Below are 22,861 nucleotides of genomic sequence, written 5' to 3'. Positions count from 1 at the left end.
TGTGGTGCTAGGAGTGATGCCCTGCACGCTACACACTGCTCTCTCCCTCCCCTACGTGCAGTTATGTGATGCCCCACAAGAGGGCTCTTCATTTGACTCATGTACAGCTGTGTGGGTTCATGCTTTTTTGTTGAGACAAGAGCCTCCTTGAGCAGGAACAGGGGTAGCTAACTCCTACTCCAAAGCAGGCATCGGTGAGGGTCATAACCTCACCGTACAGGTGCATTTTCAGTGTTGTGTATGCGCTATAAATTGATTGTTTTTCAACCATAAGGACGCCAGAACCATTGGGAATAGTGCCCCACTGGCAAAGGACACCTAGGGGACTGTTTGGGGCTGAAAACGGGGCAAAAACCAGTAAATACAGCGTGCTGAATTTACTGTTTTTGGGTAGGAATCAAAGGGTTTATGCCAGTGGAAGTGAGTTCTAGCAGGGGAATTGGTTTTGCGCAAGTTTTGGGGCTGTTATGCTACCGAAATTGGCCAAAATAGGTGGTATCTAGCAGGATAGAGGTAAAGGATTCCCAGGACTTTACTTTGTAATTTACCCTGTCAAAGTATAAAGAAATACCAAAAGGGGCGCCAATTTTGGGGCGTACAGGTTGTCGGCGTCTACTCGGAGCATTCTAGCTTCCGAGCCGTGTGAGTGCTTAGGTGTTAATTCCCGTCGCAGGTTCCCTTTGTAAAGTGCTCTGTGTGTGTGTGTGTCTAAAGTAAAGAATTTCGGGTGAAAGCCAAAGCCTACCGCTCTACGGGCCGGTTTCAGCCAGCCGAATTTACGGAATTCCGTACAGTTTTGCCACATCATCATGTCAGCACAAAAAGCGGAATTCCATACTGCTGCAACGTGAGCCTGTCAGCACGAGAAACGCCAGGCTGGTCTGCATCAAATCCCTCTAGAGCACCCAAGGGAGGGTGCCCCCCTCTGGGCACCGCATGCATGAGAAAAGAAGTGACCCCCCGGTGCCTATATATAGGCACCAGCCAAATCTGCCTGACCCAGCCCTAAAGGAGGGGAAAATGGGGGAAGGGTACCAGGTACATGGGGAAAAATAGGGGGAGTCTGGGATAAAATATCCCAAGCCTCAAGGAGCCTATGTGACCATGGAACAAAGCCAAAACCCGAGCTAAACATGGCTAGACACGACCGACATGAGTGAACAACCTCACACTGGCCGAGCACAGCCACAAAACAGCCCACTCCCTAATCTGCTCCTGGGAGATACCGGAGCTACCGCCGGACAAGAATATGAACTCTTAACACCCTAAAGGTGGTATCTATGCTGCGGCGTCTTGTAAAAGGTGGACAATGGCACTCCGTCAAAACCTTTTCCCTCAAGGGCTGTGTAACACACATCATCGTTTTCCAAATCAAAGAGTTATCTCCCATAGGGAATAGCCTGAAATTGTCTCCCCATCCTGTATCCTAGTAAAAATATCAACAAATTCCGGATCCGTGGTGTATTGATGAACCATATCCTCAAAGCTTCTATGGTGAATCGCTGAAATAAGCAGAATCAAGGGCTTCCGAGACAATGCAGCTGCCACTTAATTTTTTTGTCCTTGAACATAGACAATCTGGAAGTGAAACTGTGACAGAAGGGTAGGCCATCGCATCTGCTTTTTTGAAAGCTTCTTCTGTGACAAGTAGCGTAAGATCTGATGATCGTAAGGACTCTATAGTCAGCTCCGATTAACTAGTGTCACCACTGTGTAAGAGCATGAATCACTGCCAATAGCTCTTTTTCATCAATTTGTGCTACCAATTCTGGTCGTGAAAACATTTTGCTTTCATAAGCAATGACATGGGCTCCAAGACTACAACCCCAAGTATCATAGTAAATTTCGAATGGCTTTTGCAAGTCTGGTAAGGCCAACACGAGTCGAGTAGTCAACTTTATCTTTGAGAGTCTCAAAGGCTGCAATCTCTGTCGGTCTCAAATAAATGGAACTCCTTTCTGAGTCAACATATGCAAAGGAGAAACTATTTCTGCAAATTTCCGAATGAACCATCGATGATATAAGCCCAGATAAGCTTCGAACCTCATGAACATTCTTCAAATCAAGCCAATAACAAATAGTCTCAATTTTGGCAAGGTCCATCTTTATTCCTACTGCTGAGACGACATGTTCCCAAAAGTGTATCTCAGAGGAAAAAAAAAATCGCTCTTTTTCACATTTATAACCAATTTATGCTTCCACAGTGCCTATAAAACTCTTTGAAAGTCCCAAAAATCGTCCTGAAAACTGTCTTGTAGACGTCTCCGGGAGCAATTCAAATCTGATGATAACCACTCTTCATATCCATTTGGCAAGTAGAATTCTGAAGTCTGTCGAGTATATCATCGATCCTCGTAATGTGGAAATCTACTCTAGTTCATCGTTTCTTTATTTTGGCCTCGGCTAACTCTGTAAGGTGGCCGGTTCGGTGGTGTACTACCAAGAATCAATCATGTGATCTTCAGGACATGAAGGAGGCAACTTGCGCCTTCAGAGAAACAATCAGCCTCTATTGCAAAAAATCTTGTTGTTCCTTTTCGAGGTCAACATATTCGACCTTCAATCGTCATTCAGTTCTTTCAAGAAAATCCAGTAAAGAAAACTGGATTTCATCAAGTAAAAGTCGCTTTCTTAGCCCAACAGTCAACCACGGCGTTGTTCTTGTGGTACCAAAGGATTCCGAGGAGGACATTACACCCTTCCAAAGGCATGATATAAAAGTCCTCGTGCCCTAAATACCCCCGACAATGCACACGAAGTTTGCCAATGACAGGTGCAATGGCAACATCCCGTCCGGGTGCCCCTAGAACTGCCTCCACCTGCGGCCTTAGCCTATCGAGCGTAATTCCAAGTCAAGCCGTCAATGAAGTTGGCTGTGGCTCCTTCATCAAAGAAAATGAGGGCTTCTTGATCTTTCACTTTGCCCCATGTACGGCAAAGTTTTGTGCTTTCATTCATCTAATTCGGGTCGGTCCCCACACAATGTGGTACCAGTTCTGTTTTCATCTTTACTTTTCTTCCGCACTCGGCTACTGCTCTGTAACTCTTGAGTTTATCTCTTGGTGGTCCTTTGGTTCATCTTCTTTTCAAGAGTTCTTGTCTATCTCTTTCTGCGAGTACAGGTTCCACTTTTCTGCACTCGTCTGTCCTTTCAGCTTTCCTCCCAACCTAAGAGGAGAAGCAATGGCCAGATGCCATCTCGAGTAAATCTTATCAATCGGTTAATTCTTCAGGTGTTTCGCAAGTCTCGAGCCTATGGAGTACTTGATGAATATTTTCACAGATGATCAATCTTTTCATAGATGTATCAACCTACAATTGACGTTTGTACTCCGCTCTGGCAAAATTTTCCACCAAGAATCTGTTCAAATCTTCATTCTTTTCTTCAGTTCCCGTGTCGGATTTCAACTTTTCTTTTGCCTACCCACCTAAAGGTGTTATCTGTGTCAGATTCTCCGAGAGAACCCATATGTAATCTGGGATTCTTTATGGCTCTATGCCCTGTAAGACAGAGCGATGAAGACGGGAGAGCGCCCGATGCACTATGTACGCAGGGTGGGAGTGGCTAATAAGTCAGGGGTCGGGACACAAAGATTCTTTCAAAAAACGTGTGCTGCAAAAAGGATCGGATCCTCCGTAGAAGAAGAATCTTTTTGTGCTCTCATACCACTGTAACCGGCTTGGCCACTCCAAGCGAGAAATCAATAGCAACATACGAGCAGAAATTTCATAATCACTGAACTTTAAGATATAGAGAGAGAGAGAGAGAGAGAGAGAGAGAGAGAGAGAGAGAGAGAGTCGACACGGCCCGGCAAAGTTCCGTGCCCAGAGGTATTGACCCCAAAGTCTGGCACCCCTTTCGGTATTTATTTTTCATTAATCATTGCAAAGTACAACTCTCGAGGGATCTCTGCTCTCACACTCTACGTCCAGATGCCCTGAAGAGTGAGGCCCTTAGGGCTCTTTTATTCTTACAAAGGGATGCCAAAAGCAGAGCCCCAAAAGCAAATAAACTCAAAAGCACTTGATCCTTAAAGAAATAATCCCAAAAGCATCTTAATTCCAAAAGCAACTGGCTCCAAAAACTATCAAAAAGAAGCCGGCGCGAATCACGGAATTCCATACAGTTCAACCACGTCAGCATGATGTCAGCGCAATTTGCGGACGTCCGTACTACCACATCAACAAGCTATCAGCATGATCTGCGGGCGTCCGTACAATTGCCACGTCATTTGTATGTATTGTCTGTCTGTTCGGTAGTACTGCCACGTAATCATTTTGTGACATCCCCGTTTTGAGGTATTTGTCTTCCTGTTCCTCTATTAGTAAGGGACGTGTATCTTTGTTTCCTCTCTTCTGTCATCGCTTATCGAAGGTTTATCTATTGGATAAGTCAAGTTACCTGAACGCATAGCAAACCCTTGCTCATCAACTGCTGAGGCGGGTAGAAAAACATCCCAAAATCTCTCACAACAAGTATCCAGAGTATCTGCCTTAGCCATCCGAAGATGATTTCAAGCGGTAATCACGTCACGTTCATACTCTTGAGTGAGCCACAAGGAAATAAAAAGTCTTTTGAACTTAGCCACTTTGTCGGTGCTTCTTTTCGTAACAAAAGAGTGGACCACCATGTCCATGCATTTCCTTTCAAATAGGAGGCTGCCCTTCTAATCTTGGAGTGCTCTGAATAGCACCCTCCAGAAAAAGCTATGTCAACCTGTTGAATAAAAACGAGGGCCTTGTGTGCATCTCAAAAACTTGAAAAGGTGTCAAAGTTTATCGCTTGCCCGCCCTCCTTGAATCCTTTGGTCTTCTTGCTCTTATCTTCGAGAAAGTCGTATTGATTGGCTCTATAAAAGTGCTTCCTGTTAGGTGCAACGGAATGAATGTTGTATTTTCTCAAGATTAGTGATCTTTATTGCTCAAGGTTCCTTTTAGTTCTTAGGAAAAGAGAGAGCTTTCCGTCTTATGGAGAGTGCTATGATCACGAACAAAGTGAGTGGATGTTGTGCGTGCAAATGAATGAGACTGAGAGAAGGAGAGAGAAGAGAAACGACACCAGAGACGTTGTGAAACCCTCCTCCGAAGGCCCCACTCTCGTCGGCGAGAGTGGTCTATTCTTTGATTACACAAAGGTGTACAATGCGTATGCAATGGACTATGCAACTTGGTCTATGCCGATGACGACGATGACGATGACGACAACGACGACGGCTGAAATCTGAGATCTTCTAATCGCTGAATTTCGGGACTGTTGAGGTGGCTGAAAATGACTGTTTTGACTGCGTTTTCTTGGCTGAAAAAAGAGGTTTCTTAGGGCTGAAAACTGATGGTCTTTACGGGCTGAATCTGCTACACTTTAGGTGAATGATGCCGGTCTTAATTTGCTGCTGAAATCCAAAAACGCCAGGGGCTGAAATTGGTCCTTCTGTCGCCGGGGTTCTGCGAATGCAAAAACGCTAGGCTGATCTGCTGTGTCGTGATGACACCGGGGCTGATCTGCTGTGCACAAATCGCCAAGGCTGATCTGATGCAAAAACGCTAGGTCTTTTGTGGAGAAAATGCCAAAGTAGTCATGGGGGTTGGTCTTGCTTAGAAGTTGCCTGTTGAGCAAGGTGCTCCTGCTGCCTCTTCTGCCAGAAACTTGGGTTTGCTTATATATTAACTTAGCAAAATTGCCCTACCTACTTTTGTTGGAAAGTCACTTAAAAATAATAAGTGAAAATAACCAATAAATAGGAAAATAGGCTAAATGCACTGGAAAATTCTCCTAACTGATGCTAATGGATTCTGATGGGAATTCCGATGATCATGCTATGTGCAACCGGAGGATATGCATCTATGCTAAGTGACTGGGCATGCACGGTCTACGAATAGACTCACAAAAGTGCCAGATCACTGCTAATCTAACTTGATCGGACTGACTGAACCTTGCTGTGGTGTAGCTTGTCCACGGACACATAGGGTTGGGATGTGTCACGTGACACTTCCTCTTAGAATAAAACATTTAGTCATCAGAGTTTGAACTCTCAGAAGAGGATGAATCCTTCTTAGAACTGTCAGAAAGTTTCTGAGATCTGTGGTGGGATCTACTTTTCTTGGCCTTCTTGTTCTTTGGTTCTTCTGTCTTTTCTTGACTTTTCTGCCCTCATCACTGAAATCAGAAGAGGAAGAGCTGTCAGAACTGTCTAAAGAGGATGAGGACGAGTTGGACACACCTCGAAGCGTACACGCTTCTTGGCTTTTCGTGAATTTGCAAACGAAGACTGTTGACCCAAATAACCACGGTAGTTTGTGAAGGAGTACGAGCGGAAGTGCGACGCGCAAGAGAGTGCGAGAAGAAGAGCACGACAATATGGTGAGCTCGCTCTACTGTAATGTGTAGAGCATAGTGAGTTCTTATTAGGTTTTAACAAAAGAATATGTGTTAATACCTGGCGGCCCGCCCACTTACCTGGGCGACCACATTGGGCTTTATACCCCAACAACCTCCCACTTAAAGTCCAATGTGGTACTTTAAGTGTGAGAGAAGCTACTATACAAGCTAATACACAAGAGATGTAGAGAAGTGATGTACTACCCTACACCTAATTGCTTGCGAAAATGCGCAAAGCTCTCTGAGGGAAGTCCCTTTGTAAGTAGACCAGCAGGATTTTCTGTAGTGTGAACTTTGACAAGCTGAAGTTGCTTATCCTCGAGCATTTCCCTGATGAAATGATACTTCACATCCACATGCTTTGTCTTTGAGTGATAAACTGGATTGCGAGCCAATTGTATAGCACTTTGACTATCACAATATAACACAGGCATCTCTTCTTTGATTCCCAAATCTGTTACTAGTCGATTAAGCCAAATTGATTCTTTGCATGCCTCTGATGCTGCAACATATTCAGCCTCTGTAGTAGACTGAGTAACACAATCTTGTAATCTAGAACGCCATGATACTGCTCCACCAGCCAATGTAAAGACATACCCTGACGTAGACCTTCGGTTGTCTAAGTCACCTGCATAATCTGAGTCTGTAAAACCCTTTACACTTAGCTCCTGACTCCCATAGCATATACGCATACTCTTTGTAGCTTTCAGGTATCTCAATATTCCTTTCACTGCCTCCCAATGTTTCTTGCCTGGGTTTGACATGTATCGACTTACTACTCCCACTGCAAATGCAATGTCTGGGCGAGTAGCAATCATTGCATACATCAAACTACCCATTGCAGACGCATATGGAATCTTATCCATTTCAGTATGTTCTTCCTCAGCAGACACAGGACAATCTTGTTTGCTAAGTTTCACATATGGTGGCAATGGAACACTCAATGCCTTTCCCTTCTCCATATTGAAATGTTGCAAAACCTTGTCAATATACTATGTTTGAGATAACAAAATCAACTTCTTTGATCTGTCTCTCTCAATGCGCATACCAAGTATATGACTTGCCTCACCCATGTCTTTCATGTCAAACGATTTTGCAATCTTTGACTTCAAAGCTGAAATTTCTTCCAAGTGCTTGCCAGCAATCAACATGTCATCCACATACAAAATAAGGATCAGCCAACTGCCATCCTTAGCCTTCTTTGTATATAGACAGTGATCGAACTCACTACGTTTGTAGCCTTGAGAAAGCATAAACTTGTGGAACTTATGGTACCATGCCCTCGGTGATTGTTTTAAGCCATAAAGACTCTTTAACAACTGGCATACCAAATCTTCCTTGCCTTTCTCAACAAACCCTTCTGGCTGCTGCATATAAATTTCCACATCTAAATCACCATGCAAGAACGCTGTCTTGACATCCATTTGGTGCAACACCAAATCTAATATGGCAACCAATGCAAGAAAGCATCTCAATGTAGTCATCTTGACCACTGGAGAGAAGACTTCATCAAAGTCAATGCCTTGTTCTTGCTTAAAGCCCTTGGCAACAAGTCTTGCTTTGTACTTTGGGTGACTATCATGAGCGGTGATCTTATACCTCTAAACCCATTTACAAGGTAGAGCTTTTTTGCCCTGTGGTAATTTAACTAGCTTCCATGTCTAGTTTTTATGCAGAGCTATCATCTCTGACTGCATGGCCAATTGCCAATTCCCGGAGTCCTTCATTTGCACTGCTTCCTTGTAACATGAAGACTCATTGCAATCAGTCAACATGACAGTTCATAGATGGAACAAACCGATAAGGAGGTCGTGAGATCCGTCCCAATTTACGCAAAATAGGTGGCTGAGGCTCAGCCACAACCTGTGGTTCCACTCTATCCTGTCCTTGCTCCTCTTGAGCCCTGACATTGTCTTGCACGTGCAAGTCCATCTTCTTGGAAGACAACTCTTCTAATCTCCTCAACCCTCTCTGGTTTAGAATGATATTTGGCTTCATTAAAGTGAACATCATTGTTGCGGATAACCTTTCTGGATTCGGGATCCCAAAGTCTGTACCCCATCTCACCAGAATTACCATAGCCTAAAAAGATGCACTTTCTACTCTTTGGCTCAAGTTTGTTCCTAAATTCCTTTGGAACATGAGTATATGCCTCATAGCCAAAGACTCTGAGATGCTTGTATGAGGGCATTTTGCCTGACCATACCATCTCTGCCACTGAATCCTTCTGCAAAACCTTGCTAGGAGATCTATTTATAAGATGAACAGCTAGCTGTTCATACAGCTTCAGCCCAAAACCCATTTGGCAGTTGTGCATTAGACAACATACTTCTGACCTTCTCTTGTATGGTCCTATTCATCCTCTCAGCAACACCATTTTGAGGAAGATTGTAAGGAGCAGTAAGTTCACGTTTTATACCTTTTGACTCACAAAAGTCCTGAAAGGCCTTTGAAACATACTCTCCACCATTGTCAGTGCGTAAGCATTTAAGCTTCTTGCCACTCTGATTCTCCACAAGTGTCACAAACGTTCTGAAAACACTAAACGCTTCATCCTTGTGCTTGAGAAAGTAAACCCATACTTTCCTCAAGTAATCATTTATAAATGTCATAAAGTAAGAAGCTCCCCCTAGAGATAGGTTAGGCATAGGTCCACACAAATCACTATGAACAAGTGCCAACTGTGTATCTCTTCTACTGCTTCTATGCTTATGTGGCTGCTGTGTTTGCTTACCATACAGACAATGTTCACAGAATTCAAAATCATTAAATGAAAAGCCAGGCAAATAACCAGAACGAGACAAGATTTCCATTCCCTTCTTGGACATATGTCCTAACCGGCTATGCCACAAAGAAACGTTCGGCTGCTCGGTTACATTGATTACATTTTTAGAGACATTTGATACATAAATCATGTAACGTCCTCCAGACTTTACTCCATGTGCTACTATCATAGAACCCTTGGATATCTTCCACATCTTCTGTCCAAAAGTGGTGACGTAGCCAACATCATCAAGTAAACCTGTGCTGATCAAGCTCTTTGTAATTGCGGGAACATGTCTCACATTTTTCAGCGTGAAAGAAGAGCCATTCTGAAACTTCAATTGAACATCTCCAACACCTAAGATCTCACATGTCTGCCCATTGCCTAGCCGAACATGATCTTTAGTGGTCACATAAGAGGTAAACCACTCCTTGTTTGGAGACACATGAAGTGATGCCCCTGAGTCCATAATCCAATCACTCAGTGCATTTCCATCAGATGCTGTAAGAAGAGTTGAGTCCATTGTATTCTTCAAGAAGTAGATGTCTCCTGTCACTAAACTGTCATCCTCTGCAACAGTGTTTGTCACATTTATTTTTTGAATCTTCACTGAGGACTTGTTCTTCTCACCATGGTCTTCAGCTTTCTCTTTGCCTTTTTCTGCTTTCCATTCTCTGCAGTCTCGTTTCATGTGACCCTTCTTGCCACAATGGTAGCATTCTATGTCACTCTTGCCTTTAGCACTGTGGGACTTGCTACGAGACTAATTCCTCTTTCCACCTTTGTACTTTTCTTTGGTCCTTCCCTTGACAACTAAGGCTGTTCCTTTGTGTTTGTCCATTGTCTTTCTGTTGGTTTCTTCAGTAAGCAGACTGCCTTCTACACTTGCTATGGTCAAACCATCTGGAGGTGCAGAATTACTCAAAGCTGTGCGAAAAGTGTCCCAACTTTCCGGCAATGTGATCAACAGGAACATAGCTCTAACAGGTTCATCAAACTTGACACCTTGAGCTGACAACTGACTGTAGATGGTGTTGAATTCATTCAGATGATTGGACATAGGTGTCCCTTCTTTCATCTTCAAGTCAACAAGCTTCTTAAGCCAGTATACCTGTGAAGCTGCACTCTGCTTCTCATAAAGATCACTCAGCTTTAATCATGCTTGATAAGCCGACATCGCGTCTGCTACATTGAAGTAAACGCTTTCTGCCAAAGTCAGCATAATGGTAGAAAGTGTCAATTCATCCATTTCGCTCCATTCATCTTCGTCCATATCTTCTAGTTTTATCCCCTTGAGCTTTATAGGTTTTATCTGCTTCTTTTGTACCAACACGTGTCAAATCTGCTTCTTCCACAATGGGAAATTGGTTCCATCCAGCTTCTTAATATTGTAAAGAGCAGTGTCCTGGGATCCAGCCATAGCTACGCTTCACAGTAGTTTACTTTCCCGGGAAAAATTCGGTAGAGTTTCCCCTGTAAACTGACCTCTGAACCAATATCAACCTGTCAAATGAACCAAGAAAGCTTCAGATTCTGCAAAAATTTTGGCAGTCTCCTTTGTAAAATGGCTCTGGCGTACTCAAAAAACAGACCAAAAACAGCTCAAAAAACCATTGTCTCTCTAACACTGTAAGCTGTGGGTAAACCTGTCCTGCACCTGTATTGTCTCTCACTGTCCTGTAAGCATAGACTGCGACAATGCCTCAACGGCAGTAAAGCAAAGATGCAATCCCAACTGTCTAGCTCACAGTCAATACATCCTAGCTGCTTATCTAAGGGTGCTCGAGGGATCGCTCCAAGACCTGTATCACCGAAAGGATCTCAACATTCGAGAATCCCCCAGCTCAATAAAACCTCACTCGACCCTCAACAAAGGCTGCAGTAAATCTGACAATACATAGACTTCCCACAAAGTCATACATCCACAAATTTCCCACTATATGTTGTAACCGCTGCGGCGGTTGTTTGCTGCGTGACTCACAGCCAGCAAACCCTCAACAGACATACATCATCTCTGACAATACATCCCATGTGGAAGTACCTGCAATGTCACGAGGAAATCTGGAATATCAAGCAGCAAACACAAGCTACCTGATGAACTAGTGGATGTCGCCTACAATCTGTGTGTAGATGCGCCCGTGTCGTATGTGACACGCCTCCAAGAACTGTGAGCAGTCCTTTGATGTGTAGATAGCCACAATTCAGCACTCTGGGAGTGCCGATATCCTCAGCACCTGCAGTCGTAGGCCGAAACTCCAAATTTGCAAAGTCGGATCTGCAGCCGCCAAGACCACGTAGTCGAAAATGGCATGCGCAGAGCTTTGTCGAAGCCGAACGGTGGCTGAGATGACCTCAGAATGAAATTCTGAGAACACCGAGCCCTTCGAGTCTGCCCACAGGATTTGGGGCCGTGTCTTCGCCTGTCAAATCTCACTCCAATCTGAGCAGGTGACTCTAGCTTCCTACAATGCTGCCCCGAGCCTCGATCTGAGCTCTGATATCAGTTGAAGGAGTACGAGCGGAAGTGCGACGCGAGAGAGAGTGCGAGAAGAAGAGCACGACGATATGGTGAACTCGCTCTACTGTAATGTGTAGAGCATAGTGAGTTCTTATTAGGTTTTAACAAAAGAATATGTGTACATACCTGGTGGCCCGCCCACTTACCTGGGCGACCACATTGGGCTTTATACCCCAACAGTTTGTTCCCTTGCTGCATCTCTTTGGAAGCTTAATGGTCTTCAATATTTGGTTGACTCGTTGTTCGATCACATCATCAAGTTCATCTTCAATGTACATCCGCAGGGCAGGAGGTTTCTTCAGTGCGGACTTTAATGGTGAATCGATGGTTGTACACTATCGGGAATGCACCTCATCAATCGGGTGTCGGGTCAAAAAATTCACGTACTAGGATCCTTCGAATACTGTAGCATTTGCTTGGCACACACATAAACCTGTTGTTGACGTTGCATCTCCATTCGTTCATACTCCGTAGGCCGTGGAGACACGTACTCTTGTTCCGATTGCATATTTGAATTTCGTGTACTTTCACCCGCCGATCCAGAATTGTTGGGTGGATTCGTCTAATTCTTGCGGGATTCATCATTTGAATCCATGTGTAATTTGGGGTTCTTTATGGCTTATGCCCTGTAAGACAGAGCGACGAAGACGGGAGCACGCCCGATGCGCGATGAAGTAAGGGTGGGCAATGAAGTAAGGGTGGGAGTGGCTAATAAGTTCGGGGTCGGGGCACGAAGATTCTTTAATAAACTTCCCAGTAAACTTTGGAGGACCGGTATGGTTTGAGAAAAGCACACGCCTCAAGCTCTGATACCACTGTTACAGACTTGGAACACCCCAAGTCGTAAATTTGGCACGACACACGAGAGAATCACTTTAAATACTTCGCAATTTTATCACACTTTTAAATTAGAGGGTCAACACGGCCCGGCGTAGTTCCAGACCAAAGATATTGGCCCCAAAATCTGGCACCCCTTTTGGTATTTCTTTTTATATTCATTCTGTCGGGCGTAATTCCAAATCTAGCCTCCAATTCGGGTGAAATGAAGTTGACCTTGGCTCCTCCGTCAAAGAAGATGAGGGCTTCTTGATCTCGTACTTTGTCCCATGCTCGACAAAGTTCTATGTTTTCATCCAACTAATTTGGGTCGGTCCCCACACAATCTGGTACCTGTCCTGCTTTCATATTTCCTTTTCTTCCACCTGCTTCGGCTGCTCTAGAACTCTCTGGCCTATCTTCTGAAGGTCTTTGTGTTCCTTTTGGGGCACCTGTTGCGATGTGCCCTTATTCTCCACAGCCAAAAAACTTTCCTTCTTTGAGATACTCTGATTCTGTTCCTCCATCAATCAGGAAGGAGTATCTTTCTTTTACTGAAATTTCTTTTTTCTTATGTTGTCGTTGGTCAAATTTTGTCCGGTCCTTGGTGTCAATTGTTGATCCGTTGGATAAGTCAGGTTACCCAAATGCTCTGATTTTGTTCCTCTGAGATACTCTGATTCTGTTCCTCCGTCAATCAGGAGGGAGTATCTTTCTTTTTCTAAAATTTATTTTTTCTTATGTTGTCGTTGGTCAAATTTTGTCCGGTCCTTGGTGTCAATTGTTGATCCGTTGGATAAGTCAGGTTACCTGAATGCATAGCAAACCCTTGCTTAGCATGTCCCATCAGTTGTTGGATGGACTCGGACTTCAGTAGTCAACAATAATCTCGAATCTCTTTGGGAAATCCACAGCAAAATCGCTTGATTTGCTGCTTAAAATTGACCTTTTTGAAGAAAGAGGCGGGTAAAAACCTTTCGCAGAAAGCATCCAAAGTGTCTCCCTTGGTCATCCGAAGATGATTCCAAGATGTAATCACATCGCGCTCGTACTCCTAAGTGAGTCAAGAGGAAATGAAAAGTCGCTTGAATTTAAGCCACTTGATCAATGCTTCTTTTCGTAAGAGAAGAGTGGACCACCATGTCCATGCATTTTCCTTTTAGATAAGATGCCGCCCTTCTAATCTTTGAGTGCTTTGAGTAGCGCCCTCTAGAAAAAGCTATGTCAAATTGCTGAATAAAAGCAAGGGCTCTGTCAAATTTGATTGCTTGTCCACCCTCCTTGAATTCTTTGGCCTTCTTGTCCTTATCTTCGAGAAAATTGTATTGATTTTCTCTATAAAAATGCTTCCTCTTTGAAAAAAACATATGGTCCTCAGAGTCCAAACTCTCAAAAGAGGATGAATCCTCGTCAAAATTGTCAGAAAATTGCCAAGCTCTACGGTGGGATCTGTTTCTTTGCCTTCTTCTTGTTCTTTCCATACCTTTAGTTCTTTCGTCGCTTCTTGCCCTTTCTGTCCTCATCACTCAAATCAGAAGAGGAAGAGCTGTCGGAATTGTCAAAAGAAGATAAGGACGAATTCGACAAACCCTTGAAGCGTACATGCTTCTTTGGTTTTTGTGCATTTACCCGGGTAGTCTTTCTCCCTTTCTGCCTCTCCTCGGGTGCTTCTTGGCTCCCAGAATTTGATTGACTCGTCTTTCGACAACATCGTCGGGTTCATCTTCAGTGAATATCCGTGGAACACAGGTTTCTTTAGAGTCGACTTCAAGGGTGAATCGATGGCCGTCTGCCATCCGGAATGCACTTCATTGATCAGATGCCAGGTCAAAAATTTCGCATACTGGGGATCCTTCGAGAATTGGAGCATCTGCTTCACGCAGGCATCAACTTATTGTTGACGCTACATCTCCATTCGTTCGTACTCCGTAGGCCGAGGTGGCCCGTATTCTACACCTGTTGTTTCATTCAAATTTCTCGTGTTTTCGCCCGATCCAGAATTGGGTGGGGTCGTCTGATTCTTGCGGGAGTCATCACACGAATCCATGTGTGCCGCAAAAAAAGGGATCGGATTTTCCGGTGGAGGGAAAATCAATTGAGCTCTGATACCATTGTAACAGACTTGGACACCCCAAGCCACGTCAACGTTCAGCGCAAAACGCGGAAATCCATACAATTTGCCATGTCAGCAGTCCAGCGCGAATTCCAGGTTTTCTGTACAGTTGCCATGTCATCAACTACCTTGTCATCAATTCTTGGTGTGTGTGTGTGGGTCCTGCTTTATTTTAATTCCTTTATGTCACTATGGCCCCATCGGATGGGGTCCCCATAAGTTGGTAGGACTTCTTCTTCTGTTGTTGCTTGTTCTTCTTAGGGTTTAGGCTCCTCGGCCGTGATCTGCAAGTTGGCTCCATTCTTTACAGCTTAACACGTCAACAATTTGTGACATCCCCCCTTCTTGGAAGAAAGCAATCGTCCGCGATTACAGCATATCTGCAAAACAACTCAAGTTAGCTCAAAAAATTCCGAGGTTCATTCCAAGGGACAATCAGTTTGCTCTTTTTGTTAAGGAGTTAGCTTCTCCTGTGGGCTCTTTTGATCAAGGAGTTTGCTTCTCCCTCCGGCTCTTTTGATCAAGGAATTGGCTTCTCCTTTCGTCCAGATTGGAACTCTTGATATTCCGGCATAGTAAAATTAGCCATCACAGCCAGACCGCACTGATCTTCCACGGGTGTCTTGATGCACTAAAATTACATACCCAAGCAATCTCATCCAATAAGGAATATTCAGTGGTTGGCACATCACAATGCAACACAAATGCTACATATGCATGTTACAAGACATAGAAACATAAAGCCGCCGATGAACACTCCTCCCGCATAACCTAACAAGGTCCCGGCCGGGAGATATTCAACGACTCCCTCATCACTCCTCCCGAATAACCTAAAAAGGTCCGGGCCGGGAGATATAAAGGCCTTTTACAACCAAACGCCCCCCAGACCGCAGCCTGCGTCGTTTGGAGATGCTGAGAGTAACCACTGCTCAGACTTCTTAATACTCCTCCCGCATGACCATCCAGGTCCAGGCCGGGAGTAACAACAACAATATTTTTCAAGCATACAACCAAACGCTCCCCAGACATCCCATCTGCGTCGTTCAGAGGTTCAAACAATAGCAAACAACATTTCTCACTACTCCACCCGGGAGTAAAGTCACCAATCATTGAAACCAGTATTAAAACCAGAGTCAAACATTTCAAATCGGCACCAAGACAAGTTCAAAACAGATACCATCCATTTCAAACAATACTTTCTAGCTATGAAGAAAAACAAGTAGAGAGTTCATTCGAGGTTTTGTTTGGACAACCGAACTTTGAGGACGACTAGCTTGTCCTTTTGCATCACGGTGATGGTTCGATTACGAACCTGGAGAGTCGCATCATTCTTGTCGTGCCAAGGCAGGCCCAAGAGAACGTCGCAATTGCCCAACTTCATGATGTGGAAATCAGCTTTTCCATGATAATCTTGAATAGTCACTGGAAGAGCACCAATGAGCGGTACCACTTTCTGAGTTTGCCCCATGGCTAGCTCAGCTTCAATTTCTCCACCCTCTGCATCATTATCAAAGTGCATCTGCTTTAAGAATTCTAGATGGATGAAGTTCTCTGTAGCTCCGCAGTCAAAGAATATAAGGGCTTTGAAGCCATTGACTTTGCCATATGCTCGACACAATTCATTTGTACTCTCAAGGCGTATGCCATAAACATCAGAAACTAGTCCAATAGCGGGTCTAGCTCTCTTAGCAGGAGGTGGCGCTGGGGTTTTCTCAGCAGGAGGTGGCGTTGGGGTTTTGTCGACCATTGGTGCGGGCGTCGGCTCCTCTAATCGGTTTGGGACAACTAGAATGAGTATGCCCTATTTGAAAGCATCCAAAGCATCGGCCTTCTTGTAGTAAGGTGTCTCGTTGTTGAGGTGTCAAACAAGTCCTTTGCGGTTGATTTTGTAACAGACTTGGACAGCCGAGATTCTACCGCGACACCACAAGAATTCACTTCAAAACAGTTCACAGTTCACAATTGATTCGACATTGGCCCAGCGGAGTTCCGTGCCTAGAGATATTGGCCCCAAAGACTGGAGCCCCTTTCGGTATTTCTTTTTGTATTGATCTGTTGTAAAAGTACAAGTGAGTGAGAGGCTCTCACTCTCAGACTCTACATCCAGATGCTCTGCAGAGTGGGAGGCCTGCCCACTTATTTACAGGCTACAAGGGATGCCAAAAGCAGAGCCCCAAAAGCTGGTAAATCAAAAGCCTGTCTCTCTCTCACAAGCTCTCTCTTCAAAGAGATAAAGCAAAAGCTCTCTCTTTCTCTCTCTCAAACTGCGTAGCCAAAATAAAGCAAAGCCACGCAAAAATTGCCCAAAACTAGCGCCGTAAAAACTGCGACGTCAGCAGTACGGAATTTCGTGAAATGCGCCGCAAAACGCGGGCGTCCGTACAGCCTGCCACATATCAGCAGCTCTGCATTTTCCGGTGCCTGTCCATGCGGGGAGGGTGTGTGTGTACAGGGCAGCCACATCACCAATTGGGCAGCCACGTTCACCAGTTTGTGACAGATTTTCACGAGACTCTCGAGAATTTGTTTGTTGTTGTCGACATTTGTGGTTAGTGGCCGCAGATTCTTTTGTGGTAAACTCTAGCTTTCCCTTCATCATTTTGTAGCCGACCGCGGCATGGTCCATAAGTTCTTGCATGGTGGAGACTTGCTTGGATAGACAATATTCATGCAATGGTGATGGTAGTCCAATGGTGTATCGCTCGCATTGGGCCTCCAAGGAAGTGCTAAAAGTCTGTTCAGTTTGTTCTCTTCTATTGGCACGTGGTGCCATCCCGGTTACACCCAATGGGCCACTCTTTTGGGGTATTCTGAAGGTAAAAGCTTCGAAGAGCTGAACCATCGGGAGTTGTACCTTTGCGAATTAATAATAAAGAAATATCGAAAGGGACGTCACTCTTTGGGGCCAATGCGACTTGGCTCACAACTCCGCTTCGCTGTGTCGTCTACTCTCTTTTATTTAAGTGTTTTGAAGTGCTTAAAAGTATTTTCAAGGGTGAAGTTTGCAATTATCTTTGAGTTTTTGTTCGGTCGGTACCACAAGGGATTACAGTGGTATTAGAGCAAAGCTTGCTCTCTTGCACTCTACAAACCAGAGCATGATCCTATCGACATGGACGGAGCATCGGGAGATCACGTTGTCGAAGGAGGAAATCCACCACGTCCATCCACTCAAAGGCTCCTTGACGAGACACATGCTTTGTATATGGTACGACAATTGTTATATTTAGCAGAACAACAAAGAGAGATACCAACGGATGACAAGATTGACTTGGAAGCTTTGCATAGCTATCTAAGCACCTTACGCTAGCTAACCTTGTTATGACACCCCAACCTTCCCAGATTTACTCCACTTCCACCCGACCCTTCTCGAAATCATTCGACTACTTCTTCACAATAGAACTTTGGAGATGTCTCTCAGTTTCTGGGAGGCATTTTCAAGAATCTAGCTTCTGGAGAACGACTGCGTATGGCTTCTAAAGTACTACTACCGTTACACACTGCACCTCCGCCCTATGTCCCATTGTACCCACCTATGCATGGGATGGGCACCATCACCATTATTATTACTTAGCACCTCCGCTGGTCAATTCAAGTCCAAAACCCTTTAAGGATGGTGGTGCTACGGTTAAATTTTTCACCTTCTCAGCGTCCAAGATTCCCATAACGCTCTCTGTCACAAACTGCTGGCGTGTCGAGCCACTGAAGACCTGAGCCGACTTGCAGATCCCGACCAGGGGCCTAAGAGAAGAAGAAGCAGAGGAAGCAGAAGGAGCAGAAGAAGTTTTACCAACTTACAAGTCTTGTCGAGTGGCCTAATTTTAAAATACTAGTTCCCACCAACTTATGGGACCCCATTCGATGGGACCTAGTGACACAAGGCATTTAAATAAATCGCACACACAATAATCATGTGTAGCAGATTTTTGTGTTTTCAGCTGCTACCTGCTTTTGGGGAGTCCATAGGCTGTTAGAGCATGATGTTTTTCATGTTACCGCTTTTCCAAGGCCAAGGCCCTTTAAATACGTGCCTAGGGCCCACTCTCTGGCAGTTTTCCAACATGGGAAGTGCAGAGCACAGGGGTTCCGGTGTTGTACCGAGTTCAAGCAATATAGAGAAAGAAATACAGTAAGGGGCGCCAGGGTTTGGGGCCAGTGCTCTCTTAAGATGAAATTCCGCCACACTCTCTCTCTCTCTCTCTCTCTCTCTCTCTCTCTCTCTCTCTCTCTCTCTCTCTCTCTCTCTCTCTCTCTCTCTCTCTCTCAGTTCAGTTGATTTGAAGTGTTTGAAGTTGTCTCATCTATTCCCCGTCTCATGTGTCGTGCTCTCTCTCTCTCTCTCTCTCTCTCTCTCTCTCTCTCTCTCTCTCTCTCTCTCTCTCTCTCTCTCTCTCTCTCTCTCTCTCTCTCTCTCTCAGTTCAGTTGATTTGAAGTGTTTGAAGTTGTCTCATCTATTCTTTTCCGTTGGCACGTCGTGCCTTTCCATTACACTCTCAAGTTCTTACAACACTTTGACGTCCTGTTCGACGTCCTGTCCAGTACCGGAAATTTCACAGAAGAATCCAAGTTGTTACAATTCATCTCTTTTCTCAAAGATGGTGCTTTACCATGGTGGGTTACCCTAACCAAGAAACCGGACAACCGAAGACCTGTCATGACTTCAAGCTCGCTTTCTACCCAAGCTTCCTTAATGAGACATTCGAAGTAGATATAATTGCAGCATGGTCGAGCCTCAAGATGTACCCCTCGGGGACACTTCCAATCTACAACCAAATATTTTGGGACACCTATCCACCAATTTCCACCTTTAGAGATATTACTTTTGTGGAACAGAATGAGAAGTACATTGTGGGCCTACCTTTTCCCTTGCGAGATTACTTCATAGGAGAAGTGGTATCATATACACGACAACTTATGTCACATGCAGAGTGGGCTATCACATTATCAAGAAAGAACTAGTATTCACTAACGTTACTGCCCCTTCCAAAAAAAGAAACCCAAATCGAGAGTACACTACGTACCTTTCCACCTTGTGCCAACTACAACCTTTCTACTTGCACAAACCAAGAGGTTCTTCTAATCCCTTTTTATCACATCCTGAAGTTTTCTGCAAAAACCCTAATTCACTGCTAAAAATCCTAATTTTTCAGCATTATTAAAGTCAAAAAATCCGTTTACATCAATGTGTAGGCCTCATCGGGAGGATCGACTTTGACTTCTAACACATATCCAACTTCTCATCCATTGAAGAAATTTTTAGAGGTCTCTGAAACACAAAAAAGTGTCAAAAACATGTTTTTTTGGTGTTTAGGCCAAAAACACACTCTTGCTTCTTTTTTCTGTCATGGTTTCTTCTTCCAAAGAGCACCTTCAAAATGTTTCTTTTGTTACCATTGTCAGTCAAAACTTGGCCATTCCTTGTGAGACCATCAATGCACCACGAGCGGAACATACACCTCTAGCAAGTTTGTGTGACTCCCATCCTCTTTTATGGTTGCTTTAATCTTGTATACGAGGCTTTGGTTGATCAAAAGCGATAAAAAAATACTAGATATACCCATGTCACAATTCAAATTACAGTTTATAAAGAGATGTCTTGTTTGGGCTGCTCTTATAGTCATGATGCTCCACCCTTAATTGCACAATTAAAACATGTGTTAGCATTTGTTAAACATATGCCATTATTGGCATAACAAGAATGGTCAACGGCAGCAGCAAGCTGAGACAACAGGATTTGTACCTGGAGGGCTGTGAAGGAGGCGAGAAGAAGTGGCAGCCAGGTGAACAGGAGTGGAAGAAGAAACCGAATCAGCCAAGCGAGTAAAAAGAAGGGCAGGAGAAGCGGTAGCAGCGGCTTGTTTGCCAACTCCTCCCCCCACATCTTTGACATAAGTGAAAATGGAACACATGAGTCCTAATTCAGAAAATTAGAACATGCACACAAATCAAATGATACATGGCTCCTGCAGGCCTTACTACTGCACACCAAAATGACTATCCTCGCATTCACAGTGCACACCAGGAATGAGAGGAGCGCGGGTGCCCAACTACGAATTGCTCCACTAGTTTCAGTTAACTGTTTGCAGCCAGAGATGAAGTCGTTGCTTTGCCGTGAAAGAATCCAAACAATTGGTGTGCCTAATATTAATATTACTCGTCCCTGCAGAGCAGAAGAATCTCTCCCTCTCTCGCGCGCTCTCTCAGCAAACACACTCGACGCGTCCAGCTAACTTTCCCTTCTTTTTGACCATGTGGAGACTCCAAAGTGGATCATGACTTTTAGATGTAAATTGGAAAATAATGATTGATTGTTCTAAAAAAATTTCTACACATGTATGTCTAGTCTATTTGGGAAAAAGCCAAGTTTGTCACAATCTCAATGAGATTCTTCAATTTTTCTGTCCCTGAGTCAAAGGGGGAGAAAATTTTGCGGGTCTTGGTTGTACGTTACGCATGGGTTGCATGCCGGCTGTTTCTCTCTCCCCCCCTCGTGTATTGATTCTAGCGAGGTCTCAACCGACATCTCCCTCTCTCTGTCTCTCAACAATGCCCGCATTCCAGTAGGAGAGTCATCTATGCTTCTTCTCCCCCCCCCCCGCCAGACAGCCACCAAATGTTGGAGAGTGTTTCTCTCTCATGCTTACGATGCGCAGCAGTAAGGCGAGCTCACGACAGGGATGAGGAGGTAGCGGTGACGTGGGCGAGGTGAGGGAGGTAAGAGGGGGGAGCTGCTGAAGGGGGAGCTTAAAGAGGGTTTACTGCAGGGCTGAGGCAGCTGGTGCACGCAAGGCAGAGGGCAGAAGCGGTGGGAGCAAGGGGAAGGCGCACGCAGTGGAGCAGGGCGAAGAAGGCAAGCTCGTGGTGAGCGAGGAGACAGCTAGTGGTGGGGAAGAATATATCCAGGGAATCGTGTGCGAGCCAACTCATGCACGGAGGGTCGCTATTGCGATGAGCTGCAGACAGTTGAGGCGCAGGATGGAGGTGAGGGGGGTGGGGGTGAGAGCATCTCGGGAGGGAATAAAAAAACTTTTGGGTTTTCTTTATTAGTATGTCAATAGTAGTAGTATGAATGACTCGCTCGATTAAAAAATCCTATTAATTAACCCCATCCCCCCCCCCCCCTTCCCCAAAGCTTTTTGCACAGCTTTCCCTTGCTTCACTCAACACAGCACCTCACTCGGAGAGAGAGAGAGAGAGAGAGAGAGAGTGCATACACAATGGAAGCGACAGAGAAAGAGCGAACTCCCCTCTCAACCTTGTGTGCCAAAGCAATAGAGAAAGTCACACAAACACACACACACACACACACACACACACAAGGAGAGAAGGCCGCAAGTGGGACCATGTCATCCAGAAGGAAGGTTTGCCGGGGAGAGAGAGAGAGAGAGAGAGAGAGAGAGAGAGAGAGAGAGACTCATGTCGACAAGATGCCTCCCCAGCTCCCCAAATAGGAAAAAGGACAAAGCCCCCTCCTTGTCTCCAATCAAGAGAAAGAAAAGAGCAAATAGAGAGAAAATCTCTATTTTCTCGTTATTTACTATGGTGCACACATAATTTTTTGAGATGTCTTCATGTTTATTCATTTCGCTTGCAGATTCTCCAAAAGATTCTTCTTTTCACCTACTTGTGAAGCAGTCCAACACTCATAATAAAAGGCATCGAGTGCACCGTTTTGAACTTTTACCCTGTTAATGAAAGTCATCGCTAACACAGGCTCGTATGATGCACATGGTCTTGCTTTCAATCTTTTTTTTAAAAAGTTGTAGGACAACTTTGCCATCACTTGTGCACTCCACCTCTCCTCAGCGTCTGATGGACCTACACCCCTCATCACCTTCCCCAACACCTAGCGACCCTTGTCCCAATAACGAGCGTCCTTGCAAGGCAAGTTCACAGGCTCCTATCACAATGCCGCATCTTCAAAGATTCTGCATGTTTTACGAATAAACACCAGATGGTACCTCTTATTGAGATTTTTTAAAGTGCAAGTATTCATCATTTTTTTTTATAAAAAAAAATCCTCTTTCATTCTATTTGAAGGACTATGTGATAGGCAAGATTTTGATATGAATTGTTATCTCAACTCAAATAAATCACTTTTGTCTCACTATCTATAGGCTACCTTGGGCACTTAAGTATATCTACATACACATGCAACTCCACCTACTGTACTCAAGTAAAAACACCATTGTAGATACCGCACACCCACCATACCTCGCCTATATCTCACAAGGGCATGGGAGAGATGGGATCAATAATGGTCATAGTCTTAC

The 22,861-nt window shown here is 44.5% G+C and overlaps 1 protein-coding gene across 10 annotated transcripts in view; it reads right to left on the bottom strand.

Moving 5' to 3' along the window:
* LOC147428723 (uncharacterized) overlaps positions 1 to 21,443 on the bottom strand; it is a 65,900-nt gene extending 44,457 nt beyond the window's left edge. For 2 of the 10 annotated variants that reach the window (XM_086496867.1, XM_086496872.1), the window contains exon 1: positions 20,329 to 21,438. In XM_086496867.1, coding sequence (XP_086352993.1) covers positions 20,329 to 20,478 — 150 coding nt within the window. In that variant the 5' untranslated portion in view covers positions 20,479 to 21,438. Of the gene's footprint in view, positions 1 to 20,328 lie in introns of all 10 variants that reach the window. The other 8 variants (XM_086496870.1, XM_086496871.1, XM_086496868.1 and 5 more) reach the window with 8 other exon arrangements.
* Between the last annotated feature and the right edge of the window lie 1,418 nt (positions 21,444 to 22,861).

This window comes from Adiantum capillus-veneris, chromosome 23 (genome assembly GCF_014529385.1).
Source record: "Adiantum capillus-veneris isolate H3 chromosome 23, ASM1452938v2, whole genome shotgun sequence".
NCBI lineage: Eukaryota > Viridiplantae > Streptophyta > Polypodiopsida > Polypodiales > Pteridaceae > Adiantum > Adiantum capillus-veneris.
This window is presented reverse-complemented; position numbering and strand designations above follow the sequence as displayed.